Source organism: Lampetra planeri, chromosome 8 (assembly GCF_965212315.1).
Source record: "Lampetra planeri chromosome 8, kcLamPlan1.2.h2, whole genome shotgun sequence".
Classification (NCBI taxonomy): domain Eukaryota; kingdom Metazoa; phylum Chordata; class Hyperoartia; order Petromyzontiformes; family Petromyzontidae; genus Lampetra; species Lampetra planeri.
In genome coordinates this window covers 8,686,807-8,709,405 of record NC_136114.1, presented here as the reverse complement: position 1 = coordinate 8,709,405, position 22,599 = coordinate 8,686,807, and the positions used below count along the sequence as shown (strand labels likewise).

Genomic DNA, 22,599 nt, shown 5'->3' with positions numbered 1-22,599 from the left:
TCAAACATCCAAAATGCATTACCAGAAAATATCAGAGTGCTATACAGAATTGCCAAAACATACATAGGAGTACACAAAAGCTGGTTTGTAAAATGTCACGGTTCAGTCCTCCACGATACTCAACTTGCCCCTCTCATTTGCCTGATCAGCCCCTAACAAAATGAACAAGCCATCGTTATCATCAGTGTCATAAATTAATATATATCTTGCTCTTTAGTTTGACAAAATCCCACACCCTCTCAACTGCTTAAAACTAAATCCATTCACATATAAACGTCATCAATAATTATTCAGCCAGCAATGGAGCTGACTGATGGGCATATTGGCAGAGAGATAGATGAACAACGTACAATTCTACACACTGTATCGAGAGTAGATACAAATCTCCAATCATGTGCAACATGCAAAGCTCCAGTTCTGTGCCATCTTGCAAGAAGATACAATGGTAAAACATAATGAGACTCATTATTTACACAAGACTGTTTTAGTACGGTCCTTGCATTGGGATGTTTGGCCAATTCCATGGATGAATGTTTGACTCGTGGGAGGAAACAAGTACTCGAAGAAGCCCACACATACGGGGATGAGGATAATACTCAGCACTGCCATCTCTTGGCCACACACCAACAACACCTGGCAAGCCCTGGTGGTCACCCATCCATGAAATAACCAGGCACAACTCTGATTATCTTCTAAGATTGGACAAGATTAGAAGAAACGTTTATGGTGATTGGCTCTGGTAAGTTTACATGGAGGGAATAAAGGCCACAATGCACCATTAAACATTTCTTGACATACCATATCCTAAAGCTCTTGCATTATTTAATTAATAAGCTACGTAAACTATGTATAATGTTAGTATGTTTATTCTCATACATATAACATGGGAAAACCAGAGTGAATTACATCATTCTAGTAAAAACGTAAAACATTGCACTGCATGTCTGTGCACATTAAAAAAAGTGTGGTGGCGTGGGGGAGTTTTATGAACAAAAAGAATACGTTTGAGAAGACCTGGGAGTAGAAATATAAATATCACCTGGTGAGCTCTGTGGGAATAGGATAGGAAACTGGAGAGACGTTATGGGGAGAGGTGGCTGTTGTATTGGGGTGCTGTCAAGTGGGGTGAAAACACTGAGAAAATGTGGTCGGATAGAACTAGATGGGGGCAGTGATGGCAGTCTGGCCAACAGTGCTCTCACGTCAAAACGTTTAACAACATTGACAGTCGTTAATATGATACGTGTAGCGTCTCAAGTGGTGTGGGCATTGTTTGAAGGGATCCGCTGAGACGAGCAATCCCACTTAAAAAGCACGCTTCCAATATTTTCCCCTTGCGCCTCCGTCGTCCGTGTCATTTGCCTCCTCCTTTGGCTTGAGTGGAGCGCGTCGGAATGGAGATTTAACACGTTTGGCTTTCGCGACCAATATTACCCATAAAAAAAAGGTTTTTTGGTCTCCAACACACCGGTGTGCTGAACTAGCAACGAATTGGCACGTTTTGTTAACGTAACAAACCTCACCAATTGGCTGTGGCGGGTGTTGGCGGGTTTAACGACACGTTTATATTTACACGAATCTAATCCAAAAACCTCTATTATGGAATGGAGATTCTCAGGTAAAAAAATATAAAACACGTGCAGATGTGGGAACACAAGTGCTCTTTAAATAAAAAAAACCCCCCCATCTTAATAGAGAACAGTTTAATTTCCCTTTACCTGTTCGGCTCCACAATCGCAGTTAAGCAGTTGTCACACACGCAAAAAAATGACACCTTTTGTCAGCATGACATAGTTAAGCCGAGCACAATGCAATTGCGTAACATTTAAACAGCGAGCAGCGCTGCTAGAATCATTGGAGCCCCCCACCCACATCACTCCCGAGTCCCTTCCAAGTTCATGGTGGAGAATGTGGAGCCAGCAACATCTGGTTCTTGACACGACCTGGCGTTTCGGTTGAACTCTCACAGAACGCTGGCCGACCAGATGCTGTCCTGTCAAAGTGCATGTGTTCACAGCAACAGCTGAAGCAAGATACTAGCTAAATAGATAAACAGACAATTTGGCTCCATCATATATCCGTCTCTCCACATTAAATGCAAAGTATTTTTCACACAACCCGCTCGGCCGAAATGCCTTCTGAGAGTGCATAATTTCACCGGCATTGATTAAATACAAGCAAACTCTGAACCGTTTTCGGCATAGTATTCATGTTAGGTGTTATCTGTAGGCACGTACCCTCCCTTTGATGAACTGCAATGATTCAGGAGTCACAATTCAAGGCCGTGATTCAGGATCACGGTTCGAATTGAAAATCTGTTTTGCCTTGTCTCTACTGTTTCGTTAATATATTTATATATTTTTTCTGTTTCATTTGACGTCTTTTTATTTATTTTAGCTCCAATAGCCGAACATAATTATTGTATAATTTCATACTTACATAAATTGAAAAACGATATATTCTCACGAGCATGATTAGATGTACGCATCGTAAAAGTGAGAAGGGATATTAATCCATGGATCGTTGCACGTATAACTAATTTTCTTACAGCAGACCTGTACCATGCGCTCATATCAGTTTAAAGCAAATTCACATGGATATTAAAAAGGAAAGGCAGGTCAACATAATGACTCTGCCACGTTCGTTGAAACACACTTAGCAGAGCCTATAATGCAACGTTGTTTACTTTTGGAGTCTCGTTTAAGTTATTGAATTAAATGATCATATTTTAGCTAACATGAACGGTGTTATCAGAACCAGTTCTGGGCCGCCCTTTCTCCCAACCACAACTGACCAACTATCGTGATGTAAGGTTCAACAACCCCCATGATGTGAGAAGACCTTCAAACAGCAGTAGATCGACAAAAGGGCTGTGGTGTAAATGTTTTCTTGTAATTTTCCAGGGTGGCCCAGTGGTCAAGGCTAACTAGCGGAGTGACAAACAAATGAGGGGACATGCCCGAGAGGATGTCTACTGCAGGGATGAAGTGACTGTGCAGGTTCTAGCTGCGATAATGTATCACAAAACGATGGCGATGATGGCTTGGGGAGGATTTGATCCAGCAGTTGATTGACTATGGCTGATGACGATCATCAGTATATTCCATAATAGAGGTTTTTGGGTTAGAGCGCGTGGATATAAATGCGTCGTTAAAGCCACCACCACCCGACACAGCCAATTAGTAAGGTTGGTCATGTAAACAAAACATTCCAATTACTAGTACAGCACACCAGTGTGTAGGAGAGTAAGCCCACAAGATTTACAATTCGAGTATGACGTTTCACCCGTAATTACAACCAGCATCATCAGGCGACAGCCAGAATTATGGAGAGATCTGCATGTTTCGGTCTTAAATAGAGGCAAGTTCTGTTTACAAAGCTTACTAACTGGCTGTGTTGGGTGGTGTCGGGTTCAACGACACATTTATATTTAGCGATCTAACCCCTAAAACCATCTCTTGTGGAAAACATTGGTCGCGAAAGCCTCCATGTTAAACTGACGATAATCAGCCATGAACCCCTTTAAAATATGTATCTTCTAGTCTTGATAGCTTCATACCTGTCTGAATGATAAACTACGTTCAATCAATCAGTTATGACAAGTTTTGTTTGAAGATCAAATTATATTAGAAATTGTACGAGACACTGAATGCGGAAGGACTTGCGACTACTGGACACGCGTTGTGCACATCAGCAGCACGTGAACACACATGCAGTCGCGTAAGAAAGCACTATTATTCAGGAATTTCTCACGGGGCACTGAACAAACAAGTAGGGTCAAAAATTAGGACACGGTTCTACTGCACCAGGAAAAAAATAATGGTTTGATTAGACTGCATAGAGAAAATGAAACGTTAAGCACACATTTCAGGTAAAACAAAAATAACGTTTTACATACCATGCACGCGTAATTGTGCACAGCAATACTCCAGGAGCTTAGTTTATGAATAAAACTCTCCACTAATTCCCATGGGCACACATTACCATGGAATGAAAGTTCATGGAAAGTGCACGTCAACCAAGCATTGTTTAATCCTTCCCACTTTATGAAACAACAAAATCTAATTTATACGGCCTTTGCAATAATATATACGTTTGCTATAAAATATCTAATACACAGTTCTAAAAAAACCTAATAATGATTATGAACATACTTGCTTATAAAATACAAAGCAAGTGCTATTACCGTGTGTTGTATAGGCTGATTGCTGAGTTTTTTTTCCAATCGCAAACGGTCTCATTAGCGAGCTTTATTTAACCCTGCACACCCAGGTGCGATTTAACCGAATACTGAGAAGTCAGAACCCAAAGAATCCTGGGAATAGTGTTCACATTTGAAAATATTTGTCTTCCCCTACCTCTATTTCAATTCTAAATGGATCTATTGTGTTCCTTGTTACTATTCAAGCCAACGACGGTGCCATTAAGCACACAACTGCCACTAACATACAATCAGTGGCCAATTTTCAGATGCATTGACAAACAGCGCATTTAACCAGCACAATGAGGCCACCTGCCAGGAGCGAATGGCCTGACCTTTGCATTGTCCGCTAGCCATGTTGCAATGAATCATGTTTTCCTCTGCCAACGTGTTTGCGCATTCCTAGAATTACTTTAGGGATATACCAATGTAGGCAGTTCATTTGACTTGTCACTTTGGACTAAAGGCTATTGTCAACACGTTTCTGAGACAGACAGGATATCCTGTTTAAAAAAAAAGCAATACCGAAACGAATAGAACATGTTTTTGATGCACTAAACATGTCAACACACTGCTTATTACAATCATTATATATATGTACATACGCACATATGTAGATGTTTAATTTCAGTGCCAAGCTCTGACGAGTTTCCCTCTGAGTGCTGTCGCAAGCATTAAAACCACGGGTCCCTGTGGTTCTCACAAGACCTAAGCGTTCCAAGAAAGAGCTTCCCATTTCCCACTCTTGCAGCCAGCTCTATCGTGTTACCGGAAACCGAGGAGGGGCTTCAACTTCTGCCGTTTTACGGTAATCATCACACCCCCTCCCCCCTCCCGAACCCCGCCCCTCCCTCCTGCAATCCGTTGCCCCCTACCCTCCACCCACACCACGTGCCAACCTTACCGCCCCGTCTGTGCCACACCTAAGACGACGTCAGTGACACCTGCACGTGACACTCAACAATTCACCCGTGGTGTGCTCTTTCGATTTTTTCCTTTCTGCCCCACGTTTGTCATCACAACACCAGGGCTAAGCAAATAGAACATCGGTGCAGTTGAAGAGACCGAACCCAAAAAAAACCGCATTAATGGAAACTAAAGGTGCATAGCCAAGGAAGTGAGAATCCATCCCGTGGAGTATTTCAGTGCTCCACTTCAGCATGAGCCAACCCACTTCTCTAACGTAAACTTGAACGTGAATAATTATATTAATAATGATAATAATACATCGAGGGAATGTGACAGGCTCATGGAGGCCAACGCTGGAAACACAACAACATTTGTTTCGTTCATTGCCATTATTGTTTTTTGACGCAGTCTTTGAAAGATTTGATAATGAACGGCCTGTTGTTTTAGTGTTTTATTTGTATGCTAATGTCTCCAGAGGGACCCCTCACTCTACAGTGTTTTGGACAAGACTCGATGTTGTCATTCTAATATTTCTGATGAATGACCCCATCATTCTGCTGCTGTGTTGTATTGGTTGGTACACTGGACATACTAACCAGAGGTCGATCTCCCCGGTATGGCAGTGGGCACGCTTCTTAAATGTCCCCCGCCTCTGTCTACGAAGTTAGTAACATAATAAATGGGGTGACAGGTTTCCTGTGGCGGGGTAAAATGTGGGTACATCCACCTTTTCCAAGAAATCTGGCGAGCGTGGAACAGCAAGGCAAAAATAACTTCCAGAGCTCCCTCTCACGGAGGGCCTTCTGCCAGCGGTGGCATGGGTAATACATTGCAGGGCTCCACCTTTACCTGAAACCTTTTTTTCTGCGATGATGATAATAATAACAACCGTGTGATATTAACAATCACCGAATTAGGGTTAATTGAGATTGCTTTATCAATGGACTGATTTGTATAGATGTTCAAGAATTTAATGTAAACCCCTTTATAATCATTCCCCCTATCCAGAGGAACCCCACTGAGTCACACAACTCTTTCAGGAGTGTCCTGTTTTGGGATGTTTGAGCATTCCTCTTAATTAGTGTTTGGCATGAGGGAGTAAAAATTAGCACCCGGAGAAAACCCAGGCATGTGACGGGTAGCTCCACACATATAGATTCGACAATCCATTTTAGTACTGCAATCTCCTGGGGTCAGGATACCAATAAAGGGATTTAAATCATACACATAAGGTCAAAGAAAATTAGAAGCGAATAAATGCATCTGTAAATGAGTCTGTGTTCGTACATCACTCTTGAGCAACACCCATTGCAAAGGTCATGGGTAGTTTAACACTTCTGCAGCTGTGTATTATTTTAGTGTCACACTTCAATACTGCGTCAGGGCAAAGTTCTTATCAGCAGGAGCAGACGTGGTAAACAAACAAAACTTCTACTTGGCAAGCACAGAGAAGCACCATGTCAGCCACTATCAAGTAGGAAACAGAAGCCACAACCTTGCTACACAATAGAGGGCATAGCTCTGGGTATCAGGTGAGAGATGGAGTCAGACACTGGGACAAATTCACAAATATTCTTGAGGGCACTACAAAGGCATCACTATATCCCACAGGAAAAATACATTTTACTACTCTAGTTTCCTGAGTTGATATACACGTCCAGTACAGGTCTTCTACGCAATACGAATCTTCTGAATACATATTCAATGGCAATCATTACCTTTATATTGACCCATAGCGACACATCACCAGTCTGGAATTGAGACATTACGGTTATTGCACACAAAACAAGTATGAATACTGCATCGGGACAGATATATCATCAATGTACAGTTTCATTAATGCTTTCATTCTTTATTTATAATGGGGGAAGTAACAGCGGCGAGTGCACTGAGATTGGGGATTTAATCCCGACTACAGCTAACATCAGTGATGAGAGATATCTGAAACGGTCCTTCACCAACCCGCACTGACCAGCATGGTGAAGTATGGTTAAACAGCCCCCCAAGACCGAAAGAAAGGAGTGTGGAGGGAGACCCTCATCCATAAGTAAAATGACAAAGTGCTTGTAGAGTTTTTTTTGTTATCATTCTTACCCAGGAGCAACAGTAGGCGAGTGGATACAAGTGTAGCCGTTGTTTGGAGCAGCTCACAGTGCTCCAATTATATTTTATCCGGCCGCTGACGGTGCAGTGGGGCCGATAGCATGTACCTCTGGAAGCACTGCTGCAGCTCACTTTGTTTCAAATGCTGCAAAGAGGCGACGCACGTGTTGCAGCAGGCGCTCGATGCTGGACATATCTGCTCAGGTTCAGTTTGGCTCATCCAGTAGAAAAAAAGCACGAAAAAATACATAAAAATGTAAACTTCAGCTCGCTTTCGCTTTGCATCACAAGACGCAGCCTTCAATTCGATCTCCTGTCATGGCAGATGAAACAACGGGCCCATTACCTTAAATCTCCCCCTTCTTCCACCCAGCGTTATAAATGGATATACTAGAGTTAGTTCATTGGCAGGTCACGTAGAGTTGAGCGTGGAAGAATAGGCCAAAAATTATCCAGTGGAGGCACCTTCTACCAGCAGTGGCATCAGCAAGCAATTGCAGAGCTGTACCTTTATATTAAAAACATTTTATACAGCGTCGGCTCGTGATATTTCACGGCAATCTTACTGCAGCTCTAAGCCGTCACCCGCCTTCCTCTACTTTGCTCTCCATTGCGACGGACGAGGTTGTGCTCTGGCAGGCGATGTCATCGGCAATGGAGATGATTACGGAAACAAAATAAACAAATCGACGTGCAATATTTTGTTGTTGTTGTTGTTGGAAACGCCTCTCCCTGCCGCCCCCCCCACCATCAACACCGCCACGCAGATGTCTTGAAATTGGTCCCACCACGCAGTGCTCGTGTTGCCAAACTTGGAAATTCTTCGCCGGCAGCGCACGCCAACAAAACGGAACAGCGCCAAGAGCTGTGGGGATTAATTAACGATAAACCAAGTTCGAGACGTCAGCAAAAAAGCGTGTGTTGCTTTCACCCACAGAATTGGTTGCACGCCACTTGGGAACAATTAGCCCATGCTGCTGGCGTTTTAATGATCTGTAAGTTACAGTAATTATTATCCATGTTGGCAGTTTTGGGATTTGTTAGTGATATTTTTTTTTGGTTTTGCCCTGCAACTGGGCACAATGAGCATAAATGTCTATTTATATGAGATATCAAATGTAAGAAATACACAGACTATAAAAATAACCCGGTAAAGTGTATATTTTAAAAGGGAGTGCCATTTCAGATGATTTATTTTACAATAACAGCACAACATACTAAGCGCGATAAAATTTTGTGTTTTTTTTTATTTTGTTAAAAGTGGATTTTTGTTCAATTTTTTTTGGGACTTTAACAACCAGAACAGAAAAGTGTCAGTTTGTGTATTATTTTTTAAGGTGCTTTACCATATCTACCATCTTACAGTAGAGCACACTGACACCTTTTTCATCCATAAAAGTTGCTTATGTTCAGGAAATAATCTAGCCATGACTCAGAGTTGGCTACAATCTATGAGCTTGCCAAGAAACGTATTTTTCAACGATGACCACCAGCTCAGGGAAAAATGTATAAAATTAAAGAGATGCCACATCCTGCCAACCATCAGCAATGCCGTTTTACAGATGCGTGAACACGTATACATTGTCTGCATAAAAAAAACAATACGTTCACCTGGCATTTAAAACATTTCTCGAATAGAATCTGACCTGTTGAACACGACTTTGTTGTTTATTTTAATTTACACGTAGATGCAGCTTCTCAAGATTGCCTCAACATTGAGTTAAGGCAAAGGTGCAGCCCTGAACTGTTTTGCTCAACCCACTGCTGCTGGCAGAAGGGCCTCCGCTCGAAGGAGCGCAAATGCCCCTCTCGAGGGTATTTTAGCCTACTCTTCCACATTAGCCAGACATCTTAGACAAATGAGGGAGTACCCGCACTTTACCCAAGCACACGGAACTTGTGGATCGGCTGTGATGTACCTGTTCCTATTGCTGGGTGGACAGGGCTGAGGGGGATTTAAGAATCGTGTCCATTATTTCAACCCTAGATTTGAAGCTTTCGTGACTGCAAGGATTCATACTCTTAGGTTGTTTCGGTAAAGTCACGTAGGTAAAAAATGAAATTAAAATTAATAAAAGTAATAATAGTAATTAGTAATTATTACTTTTATTAATTATAATTTCATGTTTTACCTACGTGACTTTACCGAAAAAACCTAAGAGTACATTATTTCAACGTCCGCGCCGGGAGATCGAGTCAATTCGGCGACCTCTGAATCCCCAGTGCGTGAACTGACCATTACACCGCGGCTCTTCTTGTTTGTATCGCCGCCGCCGCTGCTGCTGCTAAAAGATGATGATGCCATCCACGTCTTGGGCAGTAAAATGTGCCCGAGATTGTGTACGGCGTAAACATCAGCAGCGTGCCACCCACGCGGGCACTGCCATCAACAACGATGCCACTTGCCGCCGCCCTTTGAGAGACCGCGACAATGTTGGGCGTGAATCGCTTCGTCCTACCACTTACTTGCCAAACCCATCGAGGGCACAACCGTGCACGAATTCACGAAAACTGCAGTTGTGCCATGGGAAGGCGGTGGACTCATCGCTGTCCAGCTCAACGGAGTGGCCGTCACGCGTGAGATAGGTTGCTGTGGACGTGCGTGCTTTTATGTTTTGTTTTGCCAAGGCAGCTTGAGCGCCGCTACAACGTTGCTGGCAGCACAAGAACTCCGCTCGGTCAAAACCACCCCCCTCCCCACCACACACACACACCCGCCATCACAGAGTGGGTGTCTTGGCGGACTGCTCTCTGTCTCGTCTGCACATTGGTACCGTGACAGCCCTCCCACGTGCCTCGTTTAAAAGCCACTGCGCGCGACGGGGACGGTTTGACAAAGAGAGCACTGATTTGCCCACGACGCCGCGTGTGCCACCGCCCAACGAATGCTGTTGCCCGGTTCTGTGGGCACAGGGGTACGAGGAAATTGACTTTGCAGCGTTCACTCGAAGGCACACGTCCGAACGTGAAATGGAGCGCTTTTGCGGAGTGATCTTTAAACGGTGGCTCACAGCCAAGGTGCTCGCATATGTAGCGTACCATGAAATGTTTTATTTCTCAGCACTGCTTTGCTTCCTCCGAGTTTGTCACGCGTACAAATAACGTGTTATACACTTGAGCAGCGCCAATGGAATTATTGGTGAATAATCAGTACAACAACATTGGCCCGGTGCCTCAAGGTTAAAGTGGTGGTGCAGCAGCCAAATGCTGATGTATATCCTTTCGCTGACGATGGCTTGGTGCGCTTTCGGGGTGACGACCCGCGTGATGACTTTGCACGTTCTAGCACGTGTCGCTCAATTGACCGTCCTGTGACCACGTCCCAACAGTCTCGCAGGCGCCGTTTCCGTCTGCGCTCCGTTTTTAAAATCGCCTTTGTGAAGCGAAGCGGTCCCCCAGATGTGCAGCCGCCACCGTGTGCCGACCGCGTGTTGACCGTCGAAATGGACGCCACCGTGACAGTCACCACGAGATCATTAGTGAGCTGCCTCGATGTAACCCGCGCGCCTGGCCACCGAGGCGCGTGTGCTAATTATCGCGGTTGGCTACGCACAGTGCGAACGAATTTCAACATACATACACACGGACTGATAACTGCATGCTCTGACTACACGTCTGCAGCAAAAAAAGGGGATGCTCTCACATTTAAGTTACCTCACTTGTTCAAATCACACACGAAAGCAGAAAATGTGCCACAATACATTTTTTGAGAACCGCAAACTCCAAATTATAGGATGCTGCTGAAAGTCAGACGCACCCCAGACTTTGCCTGGTGCCAATAAATGTTTACAAGTTTGGCCAGAGACAAACACACCTACCGGATGACAGGATGCGCCCCCAACATATTTCTTAAAATACAGGGGATAAAGGTGCACCTTATAATCTGGAGAATATCGAATTGTAAAACGTTATTCAATTATTATTTTCGTAACGCATAAGCATCTTGCCAGTAGTCACAATCTTTGCTGAGGTGATGTTGAGTTCACATGGAATTACAGTATGCAGTAGCATCATTGTCCTGGGTGGTGAAATAAAGTATCAGTAAAACAACTATTTGTATTTACAATGGTACCATTCTATACATACCGTAATACACGAGTGTCAAAAAGTACACTGACAACAGGAAGATTTTAATCCGTAGTTGGAATGACACAAAGGTCAAAATTACAGTTCAGTACAATAATATAGTACTGTATAATGGTACATTGTGCAATATTAGTTTGAGACTTGTTTCACAAACGAAGTTGACAAGACACAACAAGTTTTCAGTTGACTAGAAAACAATGATGTACTTATTTGAAGTTGAATTAAACAATAATATCTGGGATATATGTTTTTCATAGCAAACAGGCAAAGGACTTCATTGCCAATTAAGTGTGGATACCCTAAACTGCTATCCATCCCCGTTCTGTAGACACAAAAAACACAGCAAACCCAAGGGTCTTTTTTCCATTATGAAAATGTATAACCTCACTCCAGAAAGAATCCACCAGTGAATTTAATCAAGATCCATTTACCCTGCACGCTGAAAAATTAATGGGGTGTTTTGAAATGCCATTTAGCCACAATTGCTCATGTGCCAGTGTTAATGCCCTCTGTGCTCTGAAACGAGGGTGCAATCCACTCCTTGCAACCTGACAGGCCGAGGTCGCATACATCACCTCGGCTCACTCACTCACGCAGCCCGCTTTCTTAAGCTTTTCACTGATTAAGGCATATTCCAATGACAACTTTTTGGAATGTAGTGCCTCATAAACAAATTTTTACTTAAAAGTTGGTACGCGAAAAGTGTGCACAACTTTTTAAAATTTTGACCCAATTATGGGTCCCAATGTTCCGCCCTTCTGAGCTCGATGTTCTGAATGATTCCAATTGCCATAAATGTGAGTTTATATACTGGTTGTATTCGACTACAGAGCAGCACTCGTAAACGCAAAACACTAAACTACGATTTGCCTCATCGCAATTGAACATTTTAGCGGTTGCCAGTGCTCGAGCTAAAACACGCACTCAAAAAACTCTTCATAACACTGGCACAGCAACACATGCAAATTTGAAGTACAAATTCTCATACACAAATCATGAACAGGAACTTTAGCAATAAACAAAAAAAGGAAACTCGCATCTGCTTGCAAGCCTCATTACAAAACTTCACAAACATGGAAATAAACCTTGCACGCCACGTAAGGAAAGCACGAGAACGTTTCGAACTTGAGCGTTAAAAACCGGGAGGGAAACGGTGTGTAGAAATGGTATGAAATAGACGCAACCGAAGTGAAGAGAATAGTAGAGAGTACAATGCATGCATTTCCAAAAGCACTCACTAAACCTCACCAAGAGATTTTTTCTAAAGTCAAACATGCTTTAATGCCAAAATGAAACACACACCGGTCCTCGTATTAGCTTCTGCATTAAAATATGCCTCGTTCTTGGCAACTTACACAGCCAGCAACATGTTAAATGTTGTGGTCAAGTATTGCATTTCGTTCTGAATAAAAAGAAGGAATGAAATACTCTCGGGATAAAAAAAACTCGGCACATTACAGTATGTTAGAGTGAAAAACACAGTCCTTGGTCAATCCACTGCTGGCTGAAGGCTTCCCCACATCGTGTTGTTTGATCACAATTCGCCATGTTCATCAGTGCTGGTTGATTAAAGGTGGTGGGTTTGGGAACGATACAGCAATTACTCGCCACTGATGTTGACCATGGCCGGAAATCGAACTGAAGCCAGTGGATTCAAAGCGCAGTGCGCTAGCGACTGCAGTCAAATCAGATTACAGGAGGCGAATCGTTGCACTCATCATGTGCCTTTGGTATTGCCTGAAACTTAAATTAAAACTCGGGTTGCTGCGATATCATGTATTCACAATAAAATATGATTATTTCACGACACGACTATTATCATAATGTGAGTTTCCTATTACTTTGCTTTTGTACTTCACTATTTTATTGTATTATTTTTGCTCTTTTCCGTACTCCCACTACAAATAAAGATCGCTTATTAGTTATTCGACCGCAGTTCACTCACGCTAAGCCTGCCGTAAATATGTATGACCATTGCAATCTGCAATGCTTAGATCGCACATGCTGTGTTATTACTGACCACAACGCATGCCGTGAAGTCACGGTGCACATTTTAAGTTGTGACGTTACATACCACAAAGTACTCTGTGACGTTACAAGGCAGTCTTTGATCTCACAAAGTACAGGGCATGCTGTGATGTCACCGAGCACCGAGCACATATGTGTGATGTCATATAACCCAGAATTGGCTGTGATGTCACATAACCTGACGGTTGCCGCAATATATTTTTACCGACACAATTCATGACATAAAGTTAAACCATTCTTTATATGACGATTATCGTGATATGAGTTTCCCAAAAGTTTTTAGTTATACATCAAACTTCAATGTATTGGTTCCACGCGATGCTGTAGTTCCTGTTTCTAATCATTGCAATATATGACACTTATGGCGCAGTTATCCTAAAATAATTAAACAATACAGCTGACTTCTAAAAAATGATGACATATCATCGTCATTCCAACAAATTTTTACGGGTACATTTTACAAAACATTCACACAGTAGCTATCTTTTTTTTAGACTTCGTAAATATTTTTTCCGGAATTTTAAATGTTAAAAATAACACATAATCATGGACACAGCGATTCTTTGCAAAACGGACGATAAGATTATCGTAGATCTGATGTTATACAACACATCAGGGTGTTGTCAAGTCACGGCAACCCTGTTCAAAACGCAACTAGCACACAACACAAATGGTCACGTGTAGCCACTTCAAATAATTGTCTTCAGACAACGGTTTCGAGTTACAGCCATTGGACAATAACAATCATAACATTCTCAATCCACTGCTGGGTAACAGTGTCTCCATGGTGATAGCATAGGGCAGGGGCCGGCAACCAAAACAACAATAAGTCATTTTTTCGAATTCTGAAAAAAAAACCCAATGTGAGTACGAAACGGTGGGTCCGAAAAAAATAACGTTAAGAAGCAGTCCTTTCCGGAGATTGCAGGGACTGCAGAGTGTTGAGCAGTCAATGATCTCACAGACACCTGTGCACCATCCACGATCAGAATCAGAATCTGTATTTATGCCGGAGAAATCCGATGAGCTATGAAGCTCTTTTTCACAAGAAGACCCTTCACACATCCATTGTTCTCCGCGAGCCACCACCACACGTGACTGCATAAAGCAAATCACACTAAAGTGTATATTTGTTGTAGGCGAACAGTGGTTAGTGGACTGCGCTTTAAACCTGGCGATCTGCGTTCAAAACCCGGTCACAGCTCAAGTCCGTGTTGAGTGATATCTGAATCTGGCCTCGGCATCCCATTTACCAATCTGCACTGACACAATGGGGGGAGGGCTTCATCCAGCAGTAGGTTGATCAGGGACTGTAAATTATTATTAATTATTATTATTTGTAGCGAGTACACAAGCCTTCCAGACTCAGAATCTGTAATTATCCTGAAGGAGGAATCCGATGGGATAAGATGTCCAATAGGGACGGGCCAGCAAATTACATCAAACAAACAATACAGAAAGACATCGGAGTGCTCAATAATGCATTGATGCACGGACTTTAAAAACATTTATGAAGGTGATGCAAAACTGGATGCCTCTGAATTACCAATTGTCAAAGACTTTGCCGAATTCATCAAGGTCAACAGGTCATCCATCACAGTCACCACACCTCGCCATTACTTCCTGATGCCTCCAATGTCTGCTCTTACAGTTTCATCACTACAACCATCGAGGTTTCGGGTTTTCTCTCGGTCACCAACCTGAGTGACACTCCAATGCATGTATTGGCAACTGACCCTCCTCCATGGCGCACACATAAGCCATCCATTGCAATCTCTCTCATTTTTTTTATCCTGATTATACCCGAAGCGCTTTTTTTTGGTCATATTCTCACCGGCTTTTTATCGGCCCTCGTGTCACACTCCAAAAATATACGTTCCCCACGTATATTGAGGGCTTCATACGTTTAAGTGTTAGCACGAGACGTCAAACAACTTGGAACTTTATCATGGCTCTACCCTTCGAATTAAACCAATACAATTCTAAAATGTTTTTTTTTTGGATTTTCAAATATATAACAAAATTTAAGCTTTCTTGCCCCTCAAGGAAATCATTAGAAATTAGATGAGTCATCTACACGTCCATTCTAGGGTTACATATGCAATACATACCTTCAATGGAAATGTGCGCGTATGATACACACATCAGACGTGTTTATAAATAATTAAATAGAGAATGAATAGTGTCTCGCTGTGATATCTCGGCAACTTCGTTTGCCGGGTCATTCTCATTTCTTACACGAATGTACTTGTGTTACTAAGAAACAGTTTCTGGCTGAGAGAAACCTATTCACTTCATCAAAGACAACATCAAGTTTGTTAGAAAGAATCACGTGTTATCTACAGCAAGTACGCCCCGGTTCCTTGTCTGGTTATCCTGTTGTTGGAATCAAAATACGAAATGTCGCGCCAATCAACAAGCGCATCCAACCAGCATTTCCAGTTAGGGCAATTGAAAAAAAGTATTTTGAAAAACCGACCCCAACAGGTTTTAGCAACCGAGATGAAAGCCACCCAAAGGGGATACGCGTTCCCGAGTGAACACAACGTAAAGGAAACGTGTTCACGAGCACTGTGCACATACAAAGACAAAGCCCCAACCCCGTATAACCTTAACAGACTGTAGGGGCAAGTGCTGTTAGCGAGCACCTATAAAGGCCGGCACGGCACACGAGGGGGTGGGTGGCCAACACCACGCCCGGCCGCCTTTGTCTCCCCAGTGGCGATGTTTACACATCCGCACCAGGTACTCATTTGAGGCTGAGTCGACCTAGGGGAGGCCCATAATCGTCACTGTTGGTGGCCTTGAACGAGAATCGAACTCGGGTGACCGGGTTCGTTGCGGAGCGCGCTAACCCCGACGCCACCGCTCCCCACCGGTGCGTGTGCATACAAAAAGGCAAAGATCCCCCGTGTAGCCTGTAACAGAATGTCGGGGCAAGTGCTGTTAGCGAGCACCTATAAAGGCCGGCACGGCACACCAGGGGGCGGGTGGATAACCCCATTGCACGGCCGCCTTTGTCTCCCCAGTGGCGACGTTTACACATCCGAACCAGGTACTCATTTGAGGCCGAGTCGACCTAGGGGAGACCATTGACCGGTTCAGATTATGGTCACCGGTGTTGGCCGTGAGTGGGAATCGAACCCAGGTGGCCAGGTTCATCGCACACTACACGCGCGCTCACACTTGCTCTATCATTTCGGGAAGACTGCGCGCAGTGAAAAGAAGCGAACGGGGAGGGTCCTCATGGAAATGCCAAGTTCTGCTCGAATAAATCGCGTCCGCGTCAGCTTGTTTTTGGTCTGCCGTGAACGCGCGCACCTTTTAAAGAACCCCAGAGCGCTTTATTCACACACATACACACGTCCCCGCACGTTCACATCCAGCTTTGTGAAGAAGAACAAGGAGAGAGAGAGAAACAAAAGCACCATGTTGTGGTTGCATGCAGGTTGTTGTTTGCTCGTTTCAATGCTGAAGAGGAGAGGCAGATAAGACACACGTCCTCGTGTTCCCAAACAGACGGGAATGCGGCGGAAACTGCCGAGTATAACAATTGATAAGTAAATATTGCAGCCAAGCGATAGGACGCAGACCAGCAGCTTACTGAAAACGCCACTGCTAGCGGAAATACCTCCTCCTCCACGCAAGGGAGCTCCAAAGAGCTCCTCTAGATGACACTGGCCTACTCTTCCACGCTGGCCAGGTATTTTGCAAGTGGGAGTTACCCACACACTTTACCCCACGATACACTCCGACTGTGCTGGTTACCTATTTGTACTATTGGAGAGGCGTGGTGGGGTAGGCGGGGTGCACAGGAGGTGTATGTGGCATGCACGCACCATCGCCCCAGCTGGTGCACTGGGAGATGAAACCGGTGACCTCTGTATTGCAAGTCCAGTGTGCCAAGTGTTACAACACGGGAGCATCCGTACTATTACCACAGAATTATTATGGTATTTCTACACCGGGGAATTACGCTTCCTCGCGTAGCCGGGATCTTGCGCAAAGATGACTCTTGTTATGGGAATTGCAGTCCTGTATGGCCAGGCCTCTTACAACCCTTTAATGAACCCTGATTAGCAAGCACGGTTGGCTACGTACGGAAAGAAATAAGTCCAACAACATACAAAACCCCTACCCGCCACCTCCACCTGCCACCCCTCAAGTCATACTCCTATCTCAGTACCGCGTAGAATAAATACATGACTGCAACATAATTATCTTACTACAACAAAACATCTCTTTGGTTTTATACTGGTATTTTGTACAGATTTGCATTCTCCATAATCATGTAGCTGTATACTTCTTTGCAGCCTCGAACAGCCTACATCGTGCTCATCCATCTCAGCTTCGTTTCTGAGATCAGTTGCATTCCAAGTGATTTGGTTTAGACACAAAATAAACTACAGTGATTTCGTTCAATTTAAACGCAACGATTCCGTGTTTTGTGTGATTCAATTTTGCAGTTTCTGAATCGATTTGGCCTGGTGGCTCATTTTTTGGTTGGTTCGGGGTTGACAGAGCCCATCATCCTTCAGTGGTCGATAAAGGTAGGTCACCACTTTGCGGGGAAACGCGAGACTCTCGATGGAGAGACTCGCCTGCGCCATAAGAGCGTGACATGTTCACAACTGGCTCAGGCCTGTAAACGAGAGATAAGCACTGCCATTAACGCTCGTTTGAGCAGGAAGTCACTTTGACTTTAAATTTCTGAACTTACTCCATAAAATCAATCATGTTATTGCTTTATGGAGTAGAGTCTACGTTCGTACAATTGAAAGCTAGGCATCGGGGCATTTCCGCAGATTTCTAGCGTCTGTGCAGATAGCCTGAGATAAAGCCTTCCCTGTTAAATCCTGGCTGACTGGATGAATGCTGCCTATTGTGTACGAGACCAGCTCCCCTGTTAGGCTGAAAAGACACACTTGCGATTGTGTTCCCTTTTGCACTGTCCTTTGTCATCCAAAGGGGCTACTCAACCATTATTCTTTGTTGAAACATGATATTTTTTTAAATTTGCTGCTATAAAAAGGGCATTTAAATGATGCTGAAAAAGAAAAAAAACAAGTTAAGTAATATGTTGGCTGATGGAGCCGTGTTAAGAAACAAACTGTTCGGCATTTTTTTTGGAAGCAACAATTTAATTCCAACTACATTCTGTATTGTAAATGCTTATTTCTCAAATCGGCAATTATGGTCCATTTAATAAATACATTAAATAATAGACAGATCATATTCTTGGGTCTTTCGGTAAAGTCACGTAGATAGGTTCAAAGAAAATAACAAAAAATAAAAAAAAACTACGTTTCGATCGCGACACAAGCAATCGTCATCAAGAGCTATTTTTTTTTCTCCTGATGACGATTGCTTGTGTTGCGATCGAAACATCGTAGTTTTTTGTTATTTTATTTGAACTTATCTACGTGACTTTACCGAAAGACCCAAGACTATGAAGTCCTGCAGTCACGAAAGCTTTAAGTCCAGGAATTAACAGATCAATTATCTTGAAAATACACGTTAGCCATCTGTAAAGCCGGCAGGTTGGATGTGGCCTATTAAACCCTGGTGCAGCATAATTATCAATGGGCATTAGACCATTGAATGTGTCCAGACAACAATGTGAAATTCGTACAGCTTATTCCCCATACGTTTTTATGATGAATGCACTTTCTTTTCTCAGGAAAATGTCACTGATTCTCAATACTTTTTCAGGAAAATCCTCCCTGCATTGAGATATTTAACTCATCATTGCGCTGCAATTTAAACGATATATGTGATAATTACATCAACTCCAAAAATACAACAATAACAAACATTACAATGGTGCAATACGTTTCAATAACTTTAATAATTTAACAGCAGTCAAGATGATGGATCAGAGGCAAAGGTACTGTATTTAAAAATGTATCGGTCTGTTATTCCATTAGTCATGTATTGTGAAGAACGTCAGCATGCAATACTAGAATGGTTCAAATATAAACACATTTTCTCAAAAACTACCCTATACTTACAAACGTCTGCTCCAAACTACCCTATACTTACAAACACAAAACATTAGGACACTTGTTAACGTTAGCATTGGTGCGTACGTTTTCAGTTGTGCTGCACAGATATACGATGTGTTTTCGAGTTGTACCACACTATTGGCATGCTTCCTGACGTTTCACTCCACCACGTGCTGGCAGCTTTTTCAAGAACTGAATATTCAGTGTCGCTCCACATCGGACAAACATGCTGAACAACATGCCGTACAACCGGGAAACACATCTTTGGAGTTAAGCGATAACATCGGGTGATTTTTTTGGTTGTTGATTTGATTCTGCGTTGAGGACACTGATTGTGGACACAATGATCCAAAACAATATGTATATTTGAATGCATATATCTCCAACTGTGAAATGATGTGATCCATATAATAACCCAACAATCATATTGCAAGTTTTTGCTGACAGATAATGCCACAACGCTGCTTAGGTGCACATGACATAACAAAACAACTTCGTTTTTTACCGATCATATAAGGCACTTTTAACACTTAATCGTAAATGACATTAAACAAAAACTAAAATAAGCCCTTTAAACCACTGACATTTAAAATCAACTTTTGCATTTGTTATATCGTTGGATAATTAATTACGAGTAAAATTATATATTTCTATCAACAATGCAATGGGCAATCACCATATTCTCCAACTTATAAGATGCTCCGGAAAGTAAGACACAAAACAAATTTGTAGAAAATTTTAAATTAAGTAAAAAAAATCGTCACACAAACTCCTACCAGATAATAAAACGCACGACCCCCGCCACCTTATAATCCAGAGAATACAATAACAGTTATAATATCTTGCATTCAGGGTCGATAGAATTCAGTTTGTTCTTTAAATGAACACTATCATTACTATATAGTGTCTACGTGCTGTATAAGTATGATGGTAATATTTTAATGTTGGTTGTTAAACCTTGTATCCAACAAATGCCCCGCCTTCGCTTTATGTCACTGCCATTCAGTACCTTAACTTACGCGAATAGTAAATAGTGTTTTGCATTGAACTTCGTATTAACCGTCAAGAAATACAAGCTCATTCCAAAGCAGAATTCACTGATTACACTGGTCAACACTTTTTCGGGCATAAGGTATTCCAACGGGTTTTAGGTAATTTTCGGGTGCTGATTCCAAATCTGGCATCAGTTTTTGTCTACCACATCAGATTTTTGAGATATCAAATATTGCATTTTCAATAAAAACTGCAGAAGAAAAATATTAAATAAATGTGGATATCTATATAAAACGATATTATAAACACACTATCCTAAAAATACAGCACAATATTTTAGCACTAAAGCAGTCACTGACTCGCAACAACTTGCAATCATAAGTGACAGAGTTAATTTCGGGTAAAATCAATGAAAATGGGGTATGCCGATAGCATAAAAATGATGTGATTGAGTAAATCTGAGATCAGATTTGGAATCAGCACCCTGAAATTAGTCTAAAACAGCTGCAAAAGTCCAGGCCAGAAAAAAATGTTTTTTTTGTTGACCAGTGTTATTTACAAGGCACTCATTTTTACAAGGCAGTTCAGAGTTACATAAAGCTCTTAAAAATAAGTCAATTAAGCCAGTGCACTCTTTAAAAATGTAGCATTGATTTGTACAAATCCTAGCCACCTGCTCATAACAAGTAATTCATCATCTCGCCATTCAGTCTTTATGACCAGAAACATTTAGAAAAAGTGTTAGCGTTCCTGTTAACAGTCATTGACAAATAAATAGTGGTGAGGATGCAAAATACTGTAGTGCATTTAGTCAACAGCATGGAATCATTTCTGCATGCAAATTGGGGGCCATGCACTGTACTCTGGCAAAAAAAACCAAGAATTATTATGTCTGCCAGGATATTTTATTTTACATCATATTTAAGGCACAGTGCTAATCGCTATATCAATGACTACGTTTGGCAGGTGGGCAAGGTCATATAGAAGCACGCATTTTGGCCTAGGGTAATAATAATCATGCAAATTGTATTTTAATGACTGTGACTATGAAGTACAATTTACTGCGTAACCAAGACAACCAGATTTCAACGCTATTCATAGTTGCATACCTACTTGTGACATTCATTCATGAAATAGCAAAACGTGTTTTTTTTTCCCCACGCAGAATGCTTTGTACAATATTGCTCACGCTCGTCTATGCAGAGTCACGCTCGTAGAACATTCACACACATGAACAGACTCGTAGACATTCATACATATGAACAGACTCGTAGACATTCATACATGTGAACATTCACACACATGAACAGACTCGTAGACATTCATACATATGAACATTCACACACACATGTGCATACTCGGAGCTACTCTTACCACGCGTAACACGACAAGGATGGGGGGACAATCACGAGTGGAATCATTGATGTTTTCGTCACTGTCTAATGTCATGACCTTGCGCCGCGACTCGAACTCCTCCTACGTTGCTGCGCCACAACACAGCGTGTAAATTCGTTTAGGAAACAAAGACGAAGAGAGGATCAATTCTAGATTTGAAGCTTTCGTGACTGCAAGGATTCATACTCTTAGGTTTTTTCGGTAAAGTCACGTAGGTAAAAAATACAAATATTAATTAAAATTTATAAAAGTAAAATAAAAATAACGACGTTTCGGAGGCAACACAAGCTTCCATGCTGTGACGGTTCCACCTGAAGACGGAAGCTTGTGTTGCCTCTGAAACGTCATGATTTTCATTTTACTTTTATTAATTTTAATTAAATTTTTTTTTTACCTACGTGACTTTACCGAAAAAACCTTAGAGTATGAAGAGAGGATCACACAACAGGAGGAAAAAATGTGGCCCAGTTGGTCCCTGTGGTAGGAAAGGAACTTTGAGGGTGGTGGGGTGGGGTGGCTTCTTAACAGCTGTGCTGTTGGCTGAATGGTATGTGGGTGCTTGAGGGGGACGGCGCAAGTGCCAGTGGCTCGGGCGACACTTGCACGTGGACCGGCCGCAGCTGTGGGCCTCCCTCGTCGCTCAGCCCTCTCAGCAATGCCAGGATGGTGTCCAGCTTCTGATCCATGCGTACGACCTGCAGCGAGAGGGGGGGGCGGCAACCGCGGACAAAGTAAGCTCAAGCGGGTAAAGCCACCGGCGGAGCTCGCGAGCCGGGCCACTCTTTTTTCATCTCCTCTCCATCCCGTAAAACTGAAGCTTTTATCAGTTGGCTGGGAGCTGGAGCAGATGCCAGCGATGAAAGGGAGCACTCCCTTTGC

General features: G+C 42.6%; 1 protein-coding gene across 2 annotated transcripts in view; it reads right to left on the bottom strand.

The window, feature by feature from the left end:
- Nucleotides 1–19,156: 19,156 nt before the first annotated feature.
- KCNQ1 (potassium voltage-gated channel subfamily Q member 1) overlaps nucleotides 19,157–22,599 on the bottom strand; it is a 70,073-nt gene continuing 66,630 nt past the window's right edge. For both annotated transcript variants that reach the window (XM_078596898.1, XM_078596899.1), the window contains exon 17: nucleotides 19,157–22,415. In XM_078596898.1, coding sequence (XP_078453024.1) covers nucleotides 22,242–22,415 — 174 coding nt within the window. In that variant the 3' untranslated portion in view covers nucleotides 19,157–22,241. The remainder of the gene's footprint in view (nucleotides 22,416–22,599) is intronic.